Here is a 20,970-nt window from a genome sequence, read left to right as displayed (position 1 = left end):
CTAATTCTCTCCTAGAGCCTCCAGAAAGAACATAGCCTTGCTGATATCTTGACATTAGCCCCAGTGATACTGATTTTGGATTTTTCACCTCCAGAATTAAAAAATAATAAATGTGTATTGTTTTAAGCCACATAGTATTTGGCTAAAGTTTGTAATAACTTGTTTAAAGAGCAATAGGAAACTAATACTGAAGGTTATTACTTCCTCATAGAAAAGCATAATCTGTATTCTTTATTAGTGGATATTGTGAACCTCAGAGATTATAAAGCTCTTATGCATTTTTTTTTTTATTCTACAGAACTCTGGTTCTTTATTAGGGATAGGACATGAAGAAGATTAAATAAATCCATATTAAGAGTCTAAACTGATTAGTATTTCAGGGAACACTGTCTGTTTAAACCCGTTTAGTAACCATGAATGTACACATTTATAATCCATCTCAGTATGAATGAATCAGAAACCCCTAAATACAAATAATGGAATTTTTGAAAAGTACAATTCTGTGTAGTAGCTTCTAATCTGTGTTCTATTTAATATCACTTATATTTAGTTCCATTGATGTAACATTTGTTTTCTTTTTTTCTCTTGTAGTCCCTAAAAATTCTGAAAAGTTAACGAGAATTTTTAAGGAGTCATTGGTAATGGAACAACCAATGCTGTTTTGTGAGAACAAAACACAATGTGATTTAATATCTTGCTCATACTTGCCTTCCTCTGGAGAATTGTCAAAAAAAAAAAGTATGATTTCTCTGGGAAACCTTCCTACTTCAGGTAGCAATTCAAGCAAGTTAATTAATCGTTATGAAATGTGACTGCCCTTCCCTCAGGCCTCTGACTTGTCATTAAAGGGATTATAGAGCCTATGCCTTTCCTTCATTGCAAAGAGATCGGTTTGCAGCAGAGTGGAACAGCACTCTGGCTTAGCAGTCATCTTTTCACCTTTTTCTATATCAGTAGTATGGAATTTAGGGAACTGACTTTCACATTTTTAGTGTTGGTTTTCTACACTCACAAATTATCTTTTCTCCTTTGGGGCTCTTTCTGTACTGCTTAAAAACCCCAGGAATTTTTACAGTGACTTTGCAGGTTGGTGGTCTAGAAGCTTCAACTTCAGCAGCCCTCAGTGGTTCTCAGAGCCTCAGCTGAAGCCTCATATCCAGAGGCAGGGCAGGGGCTAGGCAGAGGCACAACGATTCTACATCCTGTGCTTCTGGGGATCCTAGGCTGCCAAGGTGGGGCTAGGGTGCTAAGCAACTCATGAAGCGAAGCGGTGGTCAGAAAGAAGAAGCAGAGATGTCCAGATAGTACTGTAGATAATGTCCTGAAATTCTCATGTACCCACCCTTTTCTGACTCCCTCAAACCCCTATTACTAAGGCAATGGCTTGGGCAATTTGGTCTCCCCCTTCCTGTCCACATTTCCTGCCCACACCCTATGCCATTTTTCATGACACTTGTCCCTCTTAAAGGGTGTGTCTAACCTCTAGAGCAGTGGTTCTTACACTTTACTGCAGAAGTTTCACTTGGCTAGAGGCTCAGCAATTTGCATTTTAAACTAGTACCCAAGCATTTCTAATGCAGATGGTCCACAGACTCCACTCAAGAAGCACTGTTTTCCAGACACTTTACTGGACCAGGACCAGCTGGAAAAACACATTATGAACTGCCCTGTAGTGGTCCTGTCTTTAACAGAGACACCTTTTCACCTATACTTTGTCTTCATCTCAGACTGCCCCATCCTATTCTTTATTCTCTTGGTTCCTGGAGTCCTATAGTTACATTTTCATTACCATAACCCAAACCTGCTTCCACATCTTGTATTCAGGCCAATATACAATTAGCTGATAGCATCAGTGGGTCCCTCCTTTCTCATGTAGTTGCATTTTCATAACAAACATTACATTAAAAGTGAACTTTTGCTGGCATCCTTTTATTATTAGCTAATGTGTAGAGGAGGGTTTGGTTAGGTGGCTGAGGGGAGGCTGACACAAGGCCCTCTTAGGTGTCTTAGGAAGGAGACCAGTAGAGTTACAGTGCTAGAAACTTACAGTATGTGTTCTGCCCTGGCTTTACTGTTCCCAGCTTTATAACATTTAACAAAACTGCTTAATCTCCCTGGGCCTCATTTCCTTCTTCTGTACGATTGGAATAATAATTTTATAGGGCTTTAGTGATAAGTAAAGGACAACTCATATGCAAAATGCTTACCACATACCCAACACATCCAATAAATGTTAGCTATTATTTATTTATATTATTTATATTTATATATTTTATATATAACTTATGTATTATGTATAACATATATTTTATAATATATAATATAAATTATACTATATAATATATAATTTATATATTATATATTAGTATTTCATATTATTTGTATACATTATGTATACCAGATAGAAAAATATGAGTTTCTAATCTAGAGAAACTTCTCCTGTGTGTTTGGTAAAGTCTAATATTATATTCTGAGGTTGATTTTTTTTTTTTTTTTAGTATAAGACTTTTTTTTCTATTAAAGTCCAAATACTCTAAGGAAGGAAAAGAGAATAAGTCTAATAAATAATTTAACTCTTACATTAAATGGGTTTGTTTGGGGTTTTTTTGGACTAGGTTTTTAAAGACCAAGGAAAGTGATACAGGAGGATGCTGGGGTCTGAAGGATAAGCCATATCCACTGCATGATCTGCAGTACTATCTAGGCATAATTTTGAAAACACATTGCTTTGAGATAAATCAATTCAGTGATATACACATGAGGAATTTAGAGAGTAAAACAGCAAATTTCTGCATGGAGGGATCATTATTGGCTGGGCTGTCTTCATAAATAAGTAAACCTTTAATTACTGGGAAAAATTGGCTGGCCAAAAAGCCTCATTATCAAACAAGTTGGTTAACTAAAGTATTATAGGACACTGTATCTTTTAATATTTTCGATTGTGAAGCAATTCAAACTTCAGTTGTGAGGTGTGATTCTTACAAGCAGATAAGATATTTATAGTGCTATGTAATTTATATTTTTATCATTGTTTTTATTGACTGTCTTTTCTAAAATTCAGAGATCTTTGTCTCCTTTCTTTACTGAGATTCTGCTAGTACATAACAAGTGCCTGGTGCACGGTAGAGGCTAATTGAATATTTCATGAATCACTAAATGAATGTCGTTTCTTAGATATCTTTTTAAAAAACAATATTAAAGATTTATTAAAAAGCAATTTGGCAACTTGCATCACGCATCTTAAAATGTGCTTAAGCTTAGATCCAATAAAATTTAAATACATAAGGAGAGTTTATATAAAAAGCTATTCTAAGAAGTTTATTGACAATGGAAAAAATAAATAACCTAGAGATTGTTGCAATAGGGAAATGATTAAATGTATTATAGTGCATCCATACATTGTGTGGCCATTAAATAGTGTCTTTTAACTCAACAAGGTAAACTAAGAAAATCACGATATGAAACAATATACCACAACACCAATTATTAAGAAAAATGACATAGAAGGACAGATATCATATGATTTCACTTATATAGAATATAAAAAAGAAAACAAATAAACAAACAAACAAAGCCTCTTAAATACAAAGAACTGGTGGTTGCCAGAGGGGAGGTGGGTGGATGAAAGAGATAAAGGAATTAAGAGGTACAAACTTCCAGTTATAAAATAAATAAGTCATGGAGATGAAAAGTATAGCATAGGGAATATAGTATATAATGTAATAACATTGTGTGATGACAGATGGTGACTATACTTATTGTGGTGAACACTGAATCCTGTACAGAATTATTGAATCAGTGCTGCACTCCTAAAACTAATATATCATTGTATGTTGATTATACTTCAGTAATAAAACATATGTGCATAAGAAAAAACTGGTGTTAAATTCATTAAAATATAAACAGTTATTACTAGATTGTATATTGCAATAAATTTGCATTGCTTTTGCAAGCAAAAAAAAAAAAAAAAGAAATTTTCCAAAACATTTAATATTAGCACTTTCCTAACTCATATTCACTGTTTGTCATTTAATGTGTCTTGGAAGAAATTTGTACCAGAAGAAAAATTTATGGTTCCTCTGCTAACATATTAAATTGGATAATGCAAGTTTTCAAGGATATTTAATTCTAAAAAGCAGTTTTGCCTTTTAAGTGCTCCCCCCACCCCACTGCCCACTTAGGAAACCAAGACTTTACATTTATACTTATTGTAGGGTTGCTGTGGTTTCTATTTTCTTCCATCTGATGTTTAAGACCTTTGCCTTTAAAGGAGAACATTTGTGGTCCTATACTTGTAGAATACTTTAGTAAGCTGCTCCTCCACTTTGATATAACTGGTTAAAGGAAGAAATCGATGAACTTCTGTTCTAGTTTAGGTGCTATCAGCCACTAGCAATGTGCTATTTAGCAAGTCGTGCCTCAGTTTTCTCATTTGTAAAATGGTGCCAATAGACTACTAAATATGGCTGGTGTAAAGATCAAACAAGCTTATACATAGTAGTACTTTGCAAATGGTAAGTAAATGTTAGTTATCAGTTTGAATAATCTTGCTAGACATTTCTAAATTTCATTAAAAAAATTGAGCTATCAACTAAATTATGACTATTATAAGATGCCACCTAAAGTACTAAGAACTTTTAACAATATAAACGTAAGAAAGAAAATATTAAATTAATAACCAATTTTTTAAAAAGAATGGATACTCAAATTATCCCTTTGCATTGCAAATTATTCCCTTGGTAATGCATTTCTAAGATTTGGGCATTAGGGGGCGCCAAAAGAACTGTTTAGCTAGTCTGCCATTTCTCTCCCTCTGCTTATTTGGCAGCAATCAACATTTATAATGTCTGCCAAAGTGCTTTGAAAACATAAAACTCAGTTCCAACTCCTCTATTATGATAAAGATGGTATTAACAATCCTGTGATTATTATTAAGTGCTCTGAAAAGAAAAAATTCAGTCTGGGTATAAGCTACCTACAATAGGGAGACATCTTGAGGTTAATGGTGGTCATTATGGAGTATTAAGATAATTGTAATAGATTCACTTTGCTTACTATTGAAGCCTATTTGGCCAAGATTTTATTGAATGACATGTAATGGATAGAAAATTAAACTAATAATATTAAGAGCAGGAATATATCTAAAGATAAACAATAGGTCAGCTAGATCATGCTGAGAATTAAATAATCCCATGTTTAAGTATTTTAACTTTATGATTGCTTTGCATACAGTAGGTAATCAATATTTATTGATATGATTTGATTTGTGTCTCTCTTAAAATATATTTCATCAGAGTGGCCTAAAGAGTTTAATGTAACTCTTTTTTTTTTTTTTTAAGTGTAGTTACCTTTTTTTTTTTTCTAAATGTTTATTTATTTTGGAGACAGAGCAAGAGACAGAGTGCAAGCCGGGGAGGGGCACACAGAGGGTGACAGCATCTAAAGCAGACTCCAGGCTCCGAGCTGTCAGCACAGAGCAAGACCTGGGGCTGGAACCCACGAACCGTGAGATCACGACCTGAGCCCAAGTTGGACGCGTAACCGACTGAGCCACTCAGGTGCCCCAAGTGCAGTTGCCTTTTTAACTGGAAGTTTGTATCTCTTAATTTCCTTTACATATTTCACCGGCCCCTCTGGCAACCACCGATTTGCTTTTTGTATTTATGAGTATGTCTCTTTTTTTGTTGTAGATTTATTAGGTTCCACATATAGGTAAAATCATATGGTATTTCTTTTTCTCTGACTTACTTAATACTCCCTAAGTACATTCATGTTGTAGTGAATGGTAAGATTTTGTGCTTTTTTATAGCTAATATTCTATTTTTCCTGAATAGGCAGATCCAAAAAAATATAGTGAAAGCTGATGTCCAAGAGCTTTCTGCCAAAGTTTTCTTTTAGGACTTTAATGGTTTCCTGTCTTACATTTAGGTCTTTAATCCATTTTTTCTTTTCAAATTTTTATTTAAATTCTAGTTAGTTAAAATATAGTGTAATATTTGTTTCAAGAGTAGAATTTAGTGACTCATCACTTACATATAATACCTAATGCTCCTTATAACAATTGTCCTCCTTAATATCGATCACCCATTTAGCCTATCCCCCACCCACCTCCCTCTGTCCACCCTTGGTTTGTCCTCTATTGTTAAGAGTCTCTTATAGTTTTTTTCCTTGTCTCTCTATTTTTTCCCCTTCCCGTACGTTCATCTGTTTTGTTTCTTAAATTCCACATATGACTGAAATCATATAGTATTTGTCTTTCTCTGACTTATTTCACTTAGCATAATACACTCTAGCTCCATTCATTTTGTTGCAAATGGCAAGATTTCATTCTTTTTGATGGCTGAGTAATATCTCACTGTGTGTATATGTATGTGGTGTGTGTATACACCAGATCTTTTTTTTTAATTTACTTGTTTATTTTTTAATTTACATCCAAGTTAGTTAGCATATAGTGCTATAACAATTTCAGGAGTAGATTCCAGTGATTCATCCCCTATGTATAATACCCAGTGCTCATCCCAACAAGTGTCCTCCCTAATGCCCTTACCCATTTAGCCCATCCCCCCTCCACAACCCCTCCAGCAACCCTCAGTTTGTTTTCTGTATTTAAGAGTCTCCTATGTTTTGTCTCCCTCCTTGTTTTTATATTATTTTTGCTTCCCTTCCCTTATGTTTTTCTGTTTTGTATCTTAAATTCCTCATATGGGTAAAGTCATATGATATTTGTCTTTCTCTGATTGGCTGATTTTGCTTAGTATAATACCCTCTAGACCCATCCATGTTGTTGCACATGGAAGACTTCATTCTTTTTGATCACTGAGTAATACTCCATTGTATATATATAACACATCTTCTTTATCCATTTATCCTTCAATGGACATTTGGGCTCTTTCCATACTTGGGTTATTGTTGATAGTGCTGCTATAAACATGGGGGTGCATGTGTCCCTTCAAAACAGCACACCTGTATCCTAGTAGTGCAATTGCTGGGCCATAGGGTAGTTCTATTTTTAACTTTTTGAGGAACTTCCATACCGTTTTCCAAAGTGGTTGCACCAGTTTGCATTCCCACCAACAGCGTAAGAAGTTTGTTTTTGTTGTTGTTGTTGTTGTTTGAGTTTAACATAATTATTAATAATGTGTTTCAAAAAATTATCTTAGATCATTATATGCCTCAGGATGTCCCAGGCTGCTTATAAGAAATGCTGACTCTTGAGCACCCCCCCACCCCTAGTACCTTAGACCTGTGAACACAGAGCCTCTGGGAGCAGGGACAGTGAACATGCATACTAGGTGGTTTTAATTGGCTTTTATGTCCAAGAATGTTTGAGAACTATTGCCTAAATTACAGTCAGCCTTAACACAATCAAAGCAAAATGACAATTTCAATGTCACCACCTGCCATACAATAGTTTTGTCAATTTGATACAAGTCAAGAAGAAAAAGTATAAATATATTTAAAAGAGACAGAGGTCATAAGAAAAGCCTAAGAGATTAAATATATAAACACACTCACCTGTTTCAGTTGTTTTATGAAAAAAGGGTGAACTCCAGGACTGCCAGTACCTTTTACCTGTTTCTTGGCATCTCACTTGAAATATATACTTAGTGTTTGGTTCCAAGTAGAATTCTGACTGTTGCTCATATGTAAAATTGGTGTCAAATTCTTTAACCTAAAATGAATGAATAACAACAATGAAACAATACAGTGTGCTTTTAAAACAAATCATTATTCCATTTCGGCAGACATGTGTGGAACACCTATTATGTTCCAGGCACGCTTCTAGGCCCTGGGAAAACAAAGAAGAATAGGGCACTTTATATAAAACATGACCATAAATAATCAAAGACATGAGGTCTAAACTTACAAATCATTTTCTGGGGCACTATGACCTGCTATAAAACATAATGAAAAATGACCCCCCTAACAACCTGGTTCAGCTGGGAGAGAGAAACCAAGGCATTTACATACCTTCAGTATGTTCTGATAAGTGGATTGACTGGAAAAAGTGAAGCATGATTGAAAAGTAACCATAAAATGTGTCTAGAAATGCATTTAGGCAATAACTAGGAGGAAAGAGTTACCAAACACTCATGAAAGAGGAAATTGAAAATGTCAAGGTTTAAAAAAGAAAGAAAGAAAGAAAGAAAGAAAGAAAGAAAGAAAGAAAGAAAGAAAGAGAGAAAGAAAGTGAGCAAGCTACCAACCTTCCTGAGAGATTCTTCTATGAAAACCCAATCTTAACATAAATCTTTAAAACCTTTAATGTACTGAAAATGTAAAATTCATGAAAATATCTGCTTGGGATCTGTCATGCTTCATATAAAGTATCATTCAGAGTTTCTATAAGCTGTGTCTCTACTCTTGGCCCTTGGAATTTACTGCTGTGTAAATATGATTGGCGGAACATTTGGGGGTCTCCTGGGATCCAGGAAAGATTTTACTTGTAGCAAAAGTTTGACTTTCAAATGCACTCTGCTTCTATTTGTTTCTCTTGGAAGGGAGTTGTTATTCTCTAGTATGTCTCTTGCCATTACGTTTATAGATAAGTCCTTGTAAAGTAGAGAAATACACTAAAGCACAGCCAGAATTCTAAAATGGAAGAATTTTACAGAACTGTTAAGAGACTTGTTTCTGCCATGAGGCAGAGGCAAGCCAGGTGACTGTTTCGAGTCTTGTAAGCACAAGATGATGCCTCAAGATATTTTCATAGGCTAAAACAAACACTGAGAGAGGTAGACCTAATTGAGTGCCTATGTAGAGGGTTTGATCTCAAGTGCAAGAAATAGGACTTTATTTCTTATAGCAGTTCATTTCTATTTAGGGCCTCAATTCTGAAAGTGGGGGGCATGCAAACTTGACCTCTATCAATGTAAGGTACCTCTTAGGGTTACATTAAATTTCTGGGAGCATTATTGGGTGGAAGGAAGGAGAGTCTCCAACCTATTCAGTTCTCTAATCCCCACTCCCTCCAACTCCCTACCTGGGACAAGGCCGTGGGTGAAGGGGCCCTTTTTGGTGACCGACCACTGTCTAAACTCTTTTGGTTCCTCTTCCTAACTCCCTCCTCCCTCCAACTTCCTTGTTTTGCTGCCCAGTTAATCTTTACCTAGTGTTTGGTGGGAGAGGGAGTGGGGTGATGATTGAGAAACTTAGTTCTGACTAATCACATGTTCTTCTAAGTCTTCTGCCTTATAGCGGCATTTACACTTTTTTTTTTTAGAAATTGTTTGTTTGTTTGTTTAGTGCATACGCTGGCACACATGAGTGCATGTGAGCAAGGGAGGGGCAGAGAGAGAGGAAGAGAGAATCCCAGGCAGGCTACACACTGTCAGTGCAGAGTTCGATACAAGGCTCGAACTCACAACTGTGAGATCATGACCTGAGCTGAAATCAAGAGTCCCACACTCAACCCACTGAGCCATCCAGGTGCCCCACATTTACACTTTTGAAATTCAAGGTCAAGGGTTTGACCCTTTGCTTTCTGTGTACTGTTCTATTAGCCTTCCCTGGAAAAGAATGAATGCTTGGTTTTATGGGCTCCATGAGCTAAGAATGGTTTTTACATTTTTAAATGGTTATAAGAAAATCCAAAGAATATTTTGTTATGCATGGAAATTACATGAAATTCAATTTCAGTGTCCAAAATTAAAGTTTTATCATGTCCATTCATTTGTATATTGTCTATGCCTGCTTTCACTCTACAAATGCAAAGCTGAGTAGTTGGGTCAGAGACCTTATGGCCTGCAAAGCCTGAAATGTTTACTGTCTGGCCCTTGAATAAAAGTTTGCCACTTTCCATGCTGATAGTGCTCTTAAAAACATGGTGAATGTTTCTGACACCCACTGAATTTTTTGTAAGAAGCTTAGCAAGCACCAACCCCACAAAGTGGCACAGTACAAGAAGGGCAAGAATTCTCTGATGCCCAGGGGAAGCAGTGTTATGACAGGAAGTAAAGTGGCTATGCTATGGTGGGCAGATAGAGCCGATTTTGGGGGAAAAGGCTAAAAACTACAAAGAAGGTTGTGCTGAGACTTGAATGTGTTGATCCCAACAGCAGATCTAAGACAATTCTGGCTATCAAGAGATGCAAGTATTTTGAACGAGGAGGGGATAATAAGAGAAAGGGCCAAGTAATCCCGTCCTGTGTTTCACATTTTGTCTTATTATGAAGACAGTAAAATCTTGAGGTTATGTTAAAAAAATAACAATACCCTAGTCTAGCTTAATTAGAGAAATGAGTCACTATTAATCCATTTACTTGAACTTATAGCAAAGACCTCCCTGCCTTACTGTCACTATTGTTGGGCACCTACTAAAGGCAAACAATATTAATAGCTAATGTTTCAAAATGTTATCTGCATGAATTACACATTGTAAAAATCAATGGAGGTACAAGAAATTATTATGGAACATCCTGCCTTCCAGGGGCTTGTAGTTAAAGGACAGGGAAATAGAGGTGTAAACAGGTAAATAGATACACAACATGGTAATGCTCCTGAGATAGAGTACACAGAAGTGGGCAAGGATTGCTGACGAAGGTTGTGAGCTCAATTTATAACACAAGTTTGAGGTGCCAAAGAGATAGTCCATGAAGATAACCAATAAATACATAAATATTCTCCACGTGGTGTTAGCCTTGTAGGATCACCTGAAGGATTGGCTAGTTCCCTTTGATACTTCATAGTCTAAATAACTTAGCTAAAAGGGGATGAAAAGCAACCTCAGTTCTCTAATTTTGATTTTTCAGGGAGTCTCTTTTGCTCTACCAAACTTGTTGCATGGTTTTCCTGGAAGTTAAGATGAAAAGTAGCAACAGCCAGCATTTACTGAACTTGAACTCTATTCCAGGATCTAGGCTAGCTTCTTACACTGATCATCCCCACAACCATATGAGGTAGGGGCTTGTCATATTCCTACTTTAGGTATGGGAATAATGAGGCACAGAGAAGATAAGGAACTTGCCCAAGGTTGCATAACTAGAGAGTGGCAGAACCAGGCTTTGAATTCTAGAGCCTGTGCTCTTAGTCGCATGGCTTTCCTGCATAGCTGCCTGTCACTTTGAAATAAAGAACCTCCTGGGGCACCTGGGTGGCTCAGTTGGTTGAGTGTCTGACTTCAGCTCAGGTCATGATCTCACAGTCCATGAGTTTGAGCCCTGTGCTCAAACTGACTGTACTCAAACTGTGCTGACAGCTCAGACCCTGGAGCCTGCTTTGGATTCTGTGTCTCCCTCTCTCTCTGCCCCTCCCCTGCTCATGCTCTGTCTCTCTCTGTCTCAAAAATAGATAAAAACATTAAAAAAAATTTTTTAAAGAAATAAAGAACCTCCTTCAAGTAATATCTCCTGGAGGCAGAGGTGAGGTGGAAGATCAAATCTGTAGTCCTTTGTATCTCCTCCTCTTCTTGCCTCTGACTTCCTATCTCCCTACAAAGAGGCAAAGACACACTTTATGCATGATCCAGATAAATTGATGATGTAGCAAAAGTTGAGAATAAAAGCCTTATTCTGGCTCTTTCTGACTGGACATGGGTCATCTGGATAGAAATGGTAATTCACCTTTTTCTGTGTGAGTGGTTATATTCAGAGGGAGCATGATAGAAGGGATCGGATACAGGCTTTGGATAGAAAGCTGTTCTTTCCTTTTTCAAATATTTTTTGGGTGCCCAAAGTGATACAGAGTCTAAAAGAGTCCTAGCAGTTTAAGTTTGAAAAACCTGGCTTGACGTCTTTCGAGTTCTACATCCTTATTTCTATAACGGAGCAGATATTTACCTAACCCAAAGGATGGCTATGAAGGTTATGAGATAACAAATATTCTTTCAGCTCCTTCATTTCCGCCTGCTTCTGAGTTACCAAGTCTCACAATGGTAGAGTAGCACCAGCAGGGGGAGCAGAGAACAAGAATTTCAACCAGAAAACACTTGGTTTCTGAAAATCTATTCAGAGATATTGATGGTAGAATTACTTTCTATTTTCTAAACATTCTTCTAGCCTATAATCTCTCCTAATTATGCCAAATAAAGGAGTTTTGTATTATCAGTATCATCCTATGACCAGGACACTAAACAAAGGGCACCAGGTGTCCTATTGGAATAAAATCCTATTGACTCAAAATCTAAGACTAATCTAAGGATTTCATTTGGGTTTTCAAATTTACCTAAATTCCACATTTGCAAAAGGATTGACTGTGGAGTTGTGTTTTGTTTGTATCCTGCTTGTCCCAGGCTTTAAGCATAGGGTTGCTATGTACACAAATGTCACAGTTATTTAGTCAACAAGTCCAGCAGGATCTTCACTTGGTAATTGACCAAATGATGCACAGATTCACATGTAAGTGTAATCTAAACAATTGTAAAGTTTAGATCACATTTCTGACTTAAATGAACAGGGATAAATAAACAAGTTGGTGGCATGAATTTATTTTAGAGAACAGTCTTTAAAGTATGTCATAAAATCAGTATAGTTTTACCCTCATCTGCTTGACACTCTTTAAACACATTGCTCTACAGCAAAGCTGATGTTCAGGATAATGAAATAATAGGAGGCTTTGGAGTCATGCTAATCACCAAATACATATCATTTACTCCCTGACAGCAGATAAATTCATACATGATACATAACTCTTAATTATGCAAAGCCAGAGACTCTATGCCTTAATTATTTTGACTAAATGAAGTTTGTTGTACTTGAAAATATGAAATGGCATTTCTTTTCAAATACACCAAAATTGGAACTTTTCCCTCAGTCATACTAGTGTTCTCTCATTGTTCAAATTACTGAGTTTTTATTATAATGTTCACAAGTGCTGTCATGTGATTTCATTAACGAACCTTGTACCTATGCCTCTCCTAAGTCAGTTGGTAACTTACCATTGGTATTTAAGGATGGTTAGTTTGTTTAGATATTCACTTTTTACCTTAGGCTCACATAAGACTGAGGCCTATTGTAGTAACAAATCTTCCATTTAGAGTTGCATTTTTTCATTTAAAAGGAGACACCCATAAATCTGAAGTTTTTCTTTTTCAACAGTTGTTACCCTAGATGCTTATTAAATTTCAGCATGGAAACCTTACATTTTATATTCATCATCACTGATGTCAATTTTACTCTAGGAAGCACTAAATTACAAGGAGCCAAACAGATGCATCTCTCTTAGTTGGACATTTGTCTATTTAGCAACTTATAAAAGGTAAGAGGACATTTTCAGGAAACATCTCTCCATTCTGAAAGCATATGGTAACAAATATTAAAACTAGAGTGGTTTGAGGGGTGCCAGTGGGCAGAGCACATGACTCTTAATCTTGGGGCCATGAGTTCAAGCCCATATTGGGCATAGCGATTATTTTTAAAAAAACCAACAAACTATAGTGGTTTGAATATCAAACAGATAAAAACATGTAAAGTAGATCATCATAAGTCCATTGTGGGTTAGCTTTTCTTTCATTTACTTACATGCTAAAGCACAGTGAAAGTTAGCTTACCTTCCAAGTTTGGTTTGTTTTAGACTTGTATCTCATTTCACAGGAAACCTTTTCTATTGTTGTTTGACTATTCCAGTGAATCACGGTCTTGGGTACTGTCGTATTTATGTCCTCAGCCCTGGAAATGATGGATGCAGAAGGTATCACTAGAAAAAATAATAATAAATAAAAACTCAGCAGTTTAAAACTTGCCTAGGGAGAAATCATAACCTTTATATCCATATATAGACATGTTAAAACTCAAAGTACTAAAAAAACAATGTCATGATCTAATTAATAAGTAATGATATTTTTCTTTTTTAACCTATTATGTAAGAGAAAACTGCTGCTGTTAAGTGAAATTCTATTTAACCTGTTTTCCATTTCTTTTATTTTTTATTTATTTATTTATTTTTTTAAATTTTCTTTTTCAACGTTTATTTGTTTTTGGGAAAGAGAGAGACAGAGCATGAACGGGGGAGGGGCAGAGAGAGAGGGAGACACAGAATCGGAAACAGGCTCCAGGCTCTGAGCCATCAGCCCAGAGCCTGACGCGGGGCTCGAACTCACGGACCGCGAGATCGTGACCTGGCTGAAGTCGGACGCTTAACCCACTGCGCCACCCAGGCGCCCCTTTCCATTTCTTTTAAATGGGACTTTTGTAGTCCACCTTTCCTCCACCCCCTATTCCCTTATAATCCTGAACTAATGAAATTCCAAAGCCTGGCCTTATTAACAAAAAGAGTAAAAAAGAGATAAAGAAGGTATCTCTTTCTTCTTGCATCTATTTAGGGGAAAATGAAGTTTTGCATTCTAAATTTAGATCAGGGGAATCTGATTTGATAAGACATTAAATTGATACCTTTCACAATATTTTTATTATCTTAATCTATTGCTAATTTATTTTGTTCTCTATTAAAATAAATCCATACTTGAAACTATGATTTGAACAAAGCAAGTCTCAAAAGACTCTAACACTTTACCAATTATTGTCATGTTCTGTGATAATAACTTCCAAAAGGAAACTGACGTTCTGATGGATTGTCTTACTAGTTGTTTTGTTGTACTAAGAGTAGTGGTGTAACTGGAATCTCTGTATTTCTAAACTGTATTAATTCTTATATGCTTGCTGTGTCTGAACAGAATAAAATCATTGGTACTTCTCATTTCTCCTATATGCACAACAGAACAATGAAAACCTATGACTTTGTTAGACGAATTATTTAACAAAGAACTGAATAGCCTTGTATGTGTGTTTTTAAGGACCATTATTGTAGCTTAGTGCTCTCTATGATTAGTTTCCTTTTCATTTATCCTAGGCATATAAATTATTCTTTGGGAATATCACTGTTTTATTATTAATGACTTATTATCTAAAATTATATACCCAGATGTATGATTTATAGAGAAATATAAAAATTAAATATTTGATGTTTAGTAGGACAGTCTTATAATCCTTGGGCTAAAGCTAGCATAGGAAAGAAGTAGTAGCAAAAGGAGTCTAATTAAAGATTTTATCATCTGAATTTCACAGTTGATTTCCTTTTGCTAGTGTAAACTTCTTGTAATAAGTATCAGTATTCACAGGTTCTGTAGTCAGGGAAATGATTCCCAGGGCTCTGAGACCACTTGGGACCATTTAAAGCACTCTCAGGCTAAATTACCCGCCCGCTCTTATCTCCCATCTCTGAGTCTGGCCTGTCATTAGTTTAGTAGCACAAGCATTCGGAGACCCTTCTGCAGAAAGAAATACTCTGGGGAGGAAGAAAAAGTCTTTAGTCCTATGAGAAATGTACATAGAACAGCAAGTCAGATTTAAGATAGTCTTAGTGATGCGGGGGCATAAGTCAAGCTGAGGGCAAAGCACAAGCTAACAACAACCCTCCCCCTCCCCCCAAGGTGGGATATGTATGATATTCCTCAGGCACTCTTGGCTGCCTAAGAACAAAGGAAAGGACAGCAAACAAGTGGTTAAATTGGTAGTCTCCATCAGTTTACAAATATCTTAGTAAATTACAAAAAGGCAATCTTATCACTAGCCTAATCTCCAGGAACTCCCTACCATTTTAATGATAATGCTTTGGTAGAGGGAAAAATAACCCTAGCTTGACAGTAGCTAGGCCTCCAGTCATCTGAGTCCTTAGCACATGGAAATCCCTTTTAGAAACTTCCTCATGACTTTATCTCGCCCAACTCCACAGTATATAAGCAGTCACTCTTTACAACCCCAGTGCAGCTCTTTGTGCCCACAGGTCTCATCCCCGTGCTTTAATAAAGATCAACTTTTTGCACCAAAGACGTCTTCAAGAATTTTTTCTTGGCCATCAGCTCCGAATCTCCACACTCCAAAACCCCATCATTAGCACAGGGCAGGTCAATGAGATAGAGGGCTAAACCTTTAGATTTGAATGATCTCATATTTTTTCAAATAAACCTGTTATATAATAAGTACTTGAATATGTACTTTGGTACACCACTCAAAGTTGAATGTTTGCTCTCATTGCTTAGGTTTCAAACATTCCCATCAGATCTTACATTTTTAAAAACTGTCAAATCCATCTACATGCCATGTGTTTAGTTTCAACTTATATTGAAATAACCAGATTTGTAGTTGTTTAGTATCTTTCCAACAACATATATTTACCTATACAAGAATTAATTTTCAGAATGGTTATTTTATTTTCAAAAAGGTAAAAAATTTACCTATGTGAGAATTAATGTTAAAATGGCAGCCAGGGAGTGCCTGGGTGGCTCAGTTGGTTAAGTGTCCGACTCTTGATTTCGGGGATCAAGCCCTGTGTCGGTCTCTGTGCTGACAGTGCAGAACCTGCTTGGGATTCTCTCTCCACCCCCCCTCTGCCCCTCCCCTGCTCATACACATTCTCTAAAAATAAATAAATAAATAAATTTTAAAAAATGGCAGCCAGAAGGCACTGCACTTTCTGTACTGGCATTTATTTCTCTACAGGAGAAGCTGAAGTATCCCTCTCACATGTCACTTTGGCACAGTGTTACTGCACTATTAACTCTGCCTTTCAGCACAGCCTCCCTAACTTAATTAAAGCCCAACCCCATAGCTGTTATGTGAAAATTGTTCTCAGGAGAGCCCTCTGTCCTCAGTTTCATAGAAAGTTTCATTTATCTAACTTGCAGTGCCTCATTCTTAAAGTGTCACAAGTGAGTATAGCTCATCCATTAATTATCTGGTGGCTTTGTTGGGTGGAGCCTCCTACACAGTCAACCTGTATTTTCTACCTGATTTTTAAGAGTCTGATTTGAGACTTTGTTTTTTAAAGGGGGCATAATAACCATCCCAAAGAAGAGGCTCCCTGGTTCACAGTGTGGGAATTCGATTTGGAGGTGGCTGCCAGATTCGATTTTCCCTTTATGGGAGGTGAGGCAGTGATTAACTACTGCAAGTCAGTGAGATGAAATCTGGCTCTCCTCCTTACTAGTTATGTGAACTTGAGCAAATTGTTTTATCTCTTTCTTCATCTGTAAAATGGGCACAGTAGTACCATGTATGATTGTTTCCAGAATTAAGTGTGATTTGCATGTTAATTGTCTGGAACATTGTAGGCATTTAATAAATGGATGTGAAGATAATAAGATCATCAGCTCACAGTGATAATAATAACTGTAATACTACTGATAATAATTTAGTTCTAAAAAATGATATTGCCAAAATGATACAATACATGATAGCCTTTAAACATCATTAATCCACCGAGGGGAACCTATTTTAAGAAAAGAGCATATTACAAAAAAAAGGGGGGGCATATTATGGCAGCCTACCTCAAACTATAAATTTACAAAAACGTGTACATCGTGGTCAAGAGAACTATAACTCCACGAATATATAATACAGTGGAATACATCACCATCATCAGCAGTGTTTGTTTTCAAATCCAATATTCAGAGCATTAAGGACAGACTTTTAGACCAATCCTGTTAGTTGGGATAGTTAAGTTTAGTTGAGACAGGAGTTGAGAAGTTGATATATTAGTTCCAGTAAAAGACCCCAGTGATCCCCAAAGAATATCCATGTTGTACCCCAAGAGAAGATGCCACATCCCCCAGATCATTAACCAGCAGGAAAGTTGTGTGACACATAACAATGTGCATTTAAATGAAGACTGAAGATAGAAGTTGAGGATATTGGAATTAGAGCTCCCTAGCTCCAAAGTCTCAAATTTTGATGCCGCCTAGCGTTGGTTCCCTCAAATAGAAACCATAATCTCTTCTACAAAATAGGGTTGTTATGAGGGTTAAATAAGGTAATTTATGTAAAAGTAGTTAGCACTGAAAAAAAGTGCTCCATAAATGTTAGCTTACTGAAAGCATCCTTAATAAAAACAGAAATAACTGGCATTAGGATGTCCAAATAGAGGGTGATTCACTTGGTGCTCTTTGGCTAAATTTTGACTTCAAGACTGGGATGTAGCTGTAAAAAGCTCAGGGGCAATTACTTTTTGGACTTTATCTTAAGGAAAATGCAAAAAACTACTTTGAAAATATTTATCCAAAAGGTTGTTCATGGCAGTAAAGTTTATAATGGTGAAAATTTGAAAACAACCTAAATCTCCAACAATAAGGGACTAAAGACATACATTAAAAATAGTATCGTAGATTAAATCAAGAGAATGTTTATTTTATATTATAAGTTTTAAAAAGCAAGGCCTAAAATATCTGAAGCAAAAAATGCTAACATTTGTAAAATCTGGCTGGTAAATATAGAGATGTTTACATAATTCACCATTTTTTATGTTTTTTTTAAACTTAAAAAACCTATAACTTCCAAATAGTGTATACAGCAGAATTCTTTAGTATGTTGTACTCACAACATAAGACTCATCACAGTTTATTATAATCCTTGTTTCTTTCCATCTTCCCGGTAGATTGTAAGATACATAAGGCAGTGGATACCTTGCTTATCTTATTCTCCCTAGCTCTTAAAACAATGCTTGAATATAAGAAGTTTTCAATAAATATGTGTAAAACCACATGCCCCAATGTAGAAATAAGACTGGAAGAATATACAACAAAATGGTAGCAGTACTTATCTTTGTGTTGTGTTGGGTTGGTTCATTATGAGTAATTCTTGTTTTCCATATCATGATCTGCAGGAACTTCAGGGGAACACCTTTCACATCTAGACTTCATTTGACTACGTCAACACAAATTAGCTGTTTATTCATAAAGACATACTACTTCTCATTCTTTACCTATATCATCCAGATTAATTTGCAGTTGTTTTGACTTCTCTGTGCCCAATGCATTTGCAGCTTGGACCCAAACCAAATATTTCTTGCCACCTTGCAATGAATCAGTGGAGATGTTAATATAACTTGACGAAAGATATTGTTGCTCTTCTTCTGTCTCTAAACTTAAAAAAAAAAAAAGATTATGATAACTGGTTATGTTGGTTTGAATTAGTTACTCCTCAATTTTTTGATGCTACTTTTTTAGCCTGCTTTCAGAATACATTTACTTAAAAATCAATTAAAATTGATTTCATTTTGAAAAATTTTTAAAAATAGATTCAAGGCTACCCAGGGCCACACTGTGACTCTCATGGATATTAAGCCCTTTTGCCTTCATGGACCCATTCTTCCATCAAGAAAAAAAAAAAGCATATATATGTGTGGATATGTGTATCTTTATAGAGATACATATATATGTTCATGTAGATTATGGTTTACAACTGTCAATATAAAAGCAAATATATTAACATTACATATTAAAACATTTTCTTTGACCTAAGGTTTATTTTTTTTCTTCTGATATTAAATGAAATTAAACATTTTCATGGACTCCTGAAAGTATCATGAGCCCTGGGCACTGTGCCTACTGTGCCTTCTGCACAAGTCGACTCTGGACAGAGCTTGAAATAAATGAACACCCTCTAGGAGGGAGCATTGCATAGGAGATCAGTAATGGGGCTTTGAGTCAGACATTTCTACCAGATCTAGAGTAAGGGGTAAGAATGGCATGAAGGGTCAAGATAGGATTAAGATCTGGATGGGGTAGGGAAAGACCAGACTTCGAGGCAGAAAAAACCCCAGCATGTTCCAAAACAAATAAATGAAATGGTGTGTCATTTTCCAGAAAGTTCAGCAAGTTCATACGCTGGAGCATGAATTTGCAAGCAGTAACTTGAAGTAGAGCAGACCAGATCAGAAAGACTTCCTGTGGATTTTGAAAACAGAACTGACTGGATCTGGTGGCCCATCACTTAACTATAAAGGAGGTCATTTGCTGCTAAAAGGGATGGAGAAGGGGCGCCTGGGTGGCGCAGTCGGTTGAGCGTCCGACTTCAGCCAGGTCACGATCTCGCGGTCCGGGAGTTCGAGCCCCACGTAGGGCTCTGGGCTGATGGCTCAGAGCCTGGAGCCTGTTTCCGATTCTGTGTCTCCCTCTCTCTCTGACCCTCCCCCGTTCATGCTCTGTCTCTCTCTGTCCCAAAAATAAAATAAAAAAATAAACGTTGAAAAAAAAAATAAATAAAAGGGATGGAGAAGATAGAGGGTAGAACTGAATTTGGAGAGATAGAGGTTTTTTTGTTTTTTGTTTTTTTCAATTTTTATATGAGAGAAAGAGAGCAAGTGCAAGCAGGGGAGAGGGCAGAGGAGGGGAGAGAGAGAATCTTAAGCAGGCTCCACGCTCAGCATGGAGCCCAATGTGGGACTTAACCCCACAACCCTGGAATCATGACCTGAGCCCAAAATCAAGAGTTGGACGCTTAACCAAACTGAGCCGCTCAGGTGCCCCAAGAGATAGAGCTATTGAATCATCACTTCAAATTATGTTTATCTAACTTTTTATAATTGAATGTGTGACAATCTCTAATCAGCCAATTTAATAAAAAAGTTAAATTTCACTAAGGTGAAATTTCAAATATTATTTGTTAAAGCAAAAATTCTAAATTTTATTAATTTTCACTGGCTTTTGTCAGCAAGTTTGAGCCTCTTTTTTATATCTGTTAAAACTTTCCGGGGCTCCTAGCTGGTGCAGGCGGTAGAGCATGCCACTCTTAATCTGGGGATCATGAGTTGGAGCTCCGTGTTGGGCAGACAGATTACTTAATCAGTTAAAAATCTCTACTCCACTATATTTTTAGGGGGTAAGTGGTGGGGGGAGTACTGAGAAATGTTTATTCCTTTCTTTTCTTGTTTCTGTGAGGAGAGACTGTCCTTAAACCTCCCTGGTTCTATCTCGTCCCTCCCTTGCTCACTCATCCCTCTTGAAGGTGAGCATGATTCTACTCATGAAGAACTGGCCACATGCATCTCAGTCGCTTCCTCTCTCTTGTTTTCCCTTGGGAGTCAGAAGACCACAGAAATGACCTTTATTGGTCTTCTCCGATAAGCTGTAAGATTTAGAGGAGTTGGTCTCCAAGTGGGGATGTGCAGCTGTCTAATACCAGCTGTGATTGAGGGCAAGAGCAGTAAGTCTGGGAAGACCAATGTTAGAAGGTTTACTATTGCTACATACCAAAACCATGC

At 36.7% G+C, this 20,970-nt stretch overlaps 1 protein-coding gene and 1 pseudogene across 1 annotated transcript in view; one reads left to right on the top strand and one right to left on the bottom strand.

Annotated features, from left to right (window-relative positions):
* Nucleotides 1-20,970, bottom strand: part of IL23R (interleukin 23 receptor) — a 59,479-nt gene that overhangs the window by 14,429 nt on the left and 24,080 nt on the right. Inside the window, exons 5-7 of the mRNA XM_045477790.1 lie at nucleotides 18,691-18,851; nucleotides 13,487-13,632; nucleotides 7,516-7,672 (exon numbers count right to left, since the gene is read on the bottom strand). Coding sequence (XP_045333746.1) covers nucleotides 7,516-7,672; nucleotides 13,487-13,632; nucleotides 18,691-18,851 — 464 coding nt within the window. The remainder of the gene's footprint in view (nucleotides 1-7,515; nucleotides 7,673-13,486; nucleotides 13,633-18,690; nucleotides 18,852-20,970) is intronic.
* LOC123598037 lies at nucleotides 9,824-10,173 on the top strand (annotated as a pseudogene).

Source organism: Leopardus geoffroyi, chromosome C1 (assembly GCF_018350155.1).
Source record: "Leopardus geoffroyi isolate Oge1 chromosome C1, O.geoffroyi_Oge1_pat1.0, whole genome shotgun sequence".
NCBI lineage: Eukaryota > Metazoa > Chordata > Mammalia > Carnivora > Felidae > Leopardus > Leopardus geoffroyi.
Note: the sequence above shows the minus strand (reverse complement) of the source record. Positions and strands in the feature narration are given on the sequence as shown.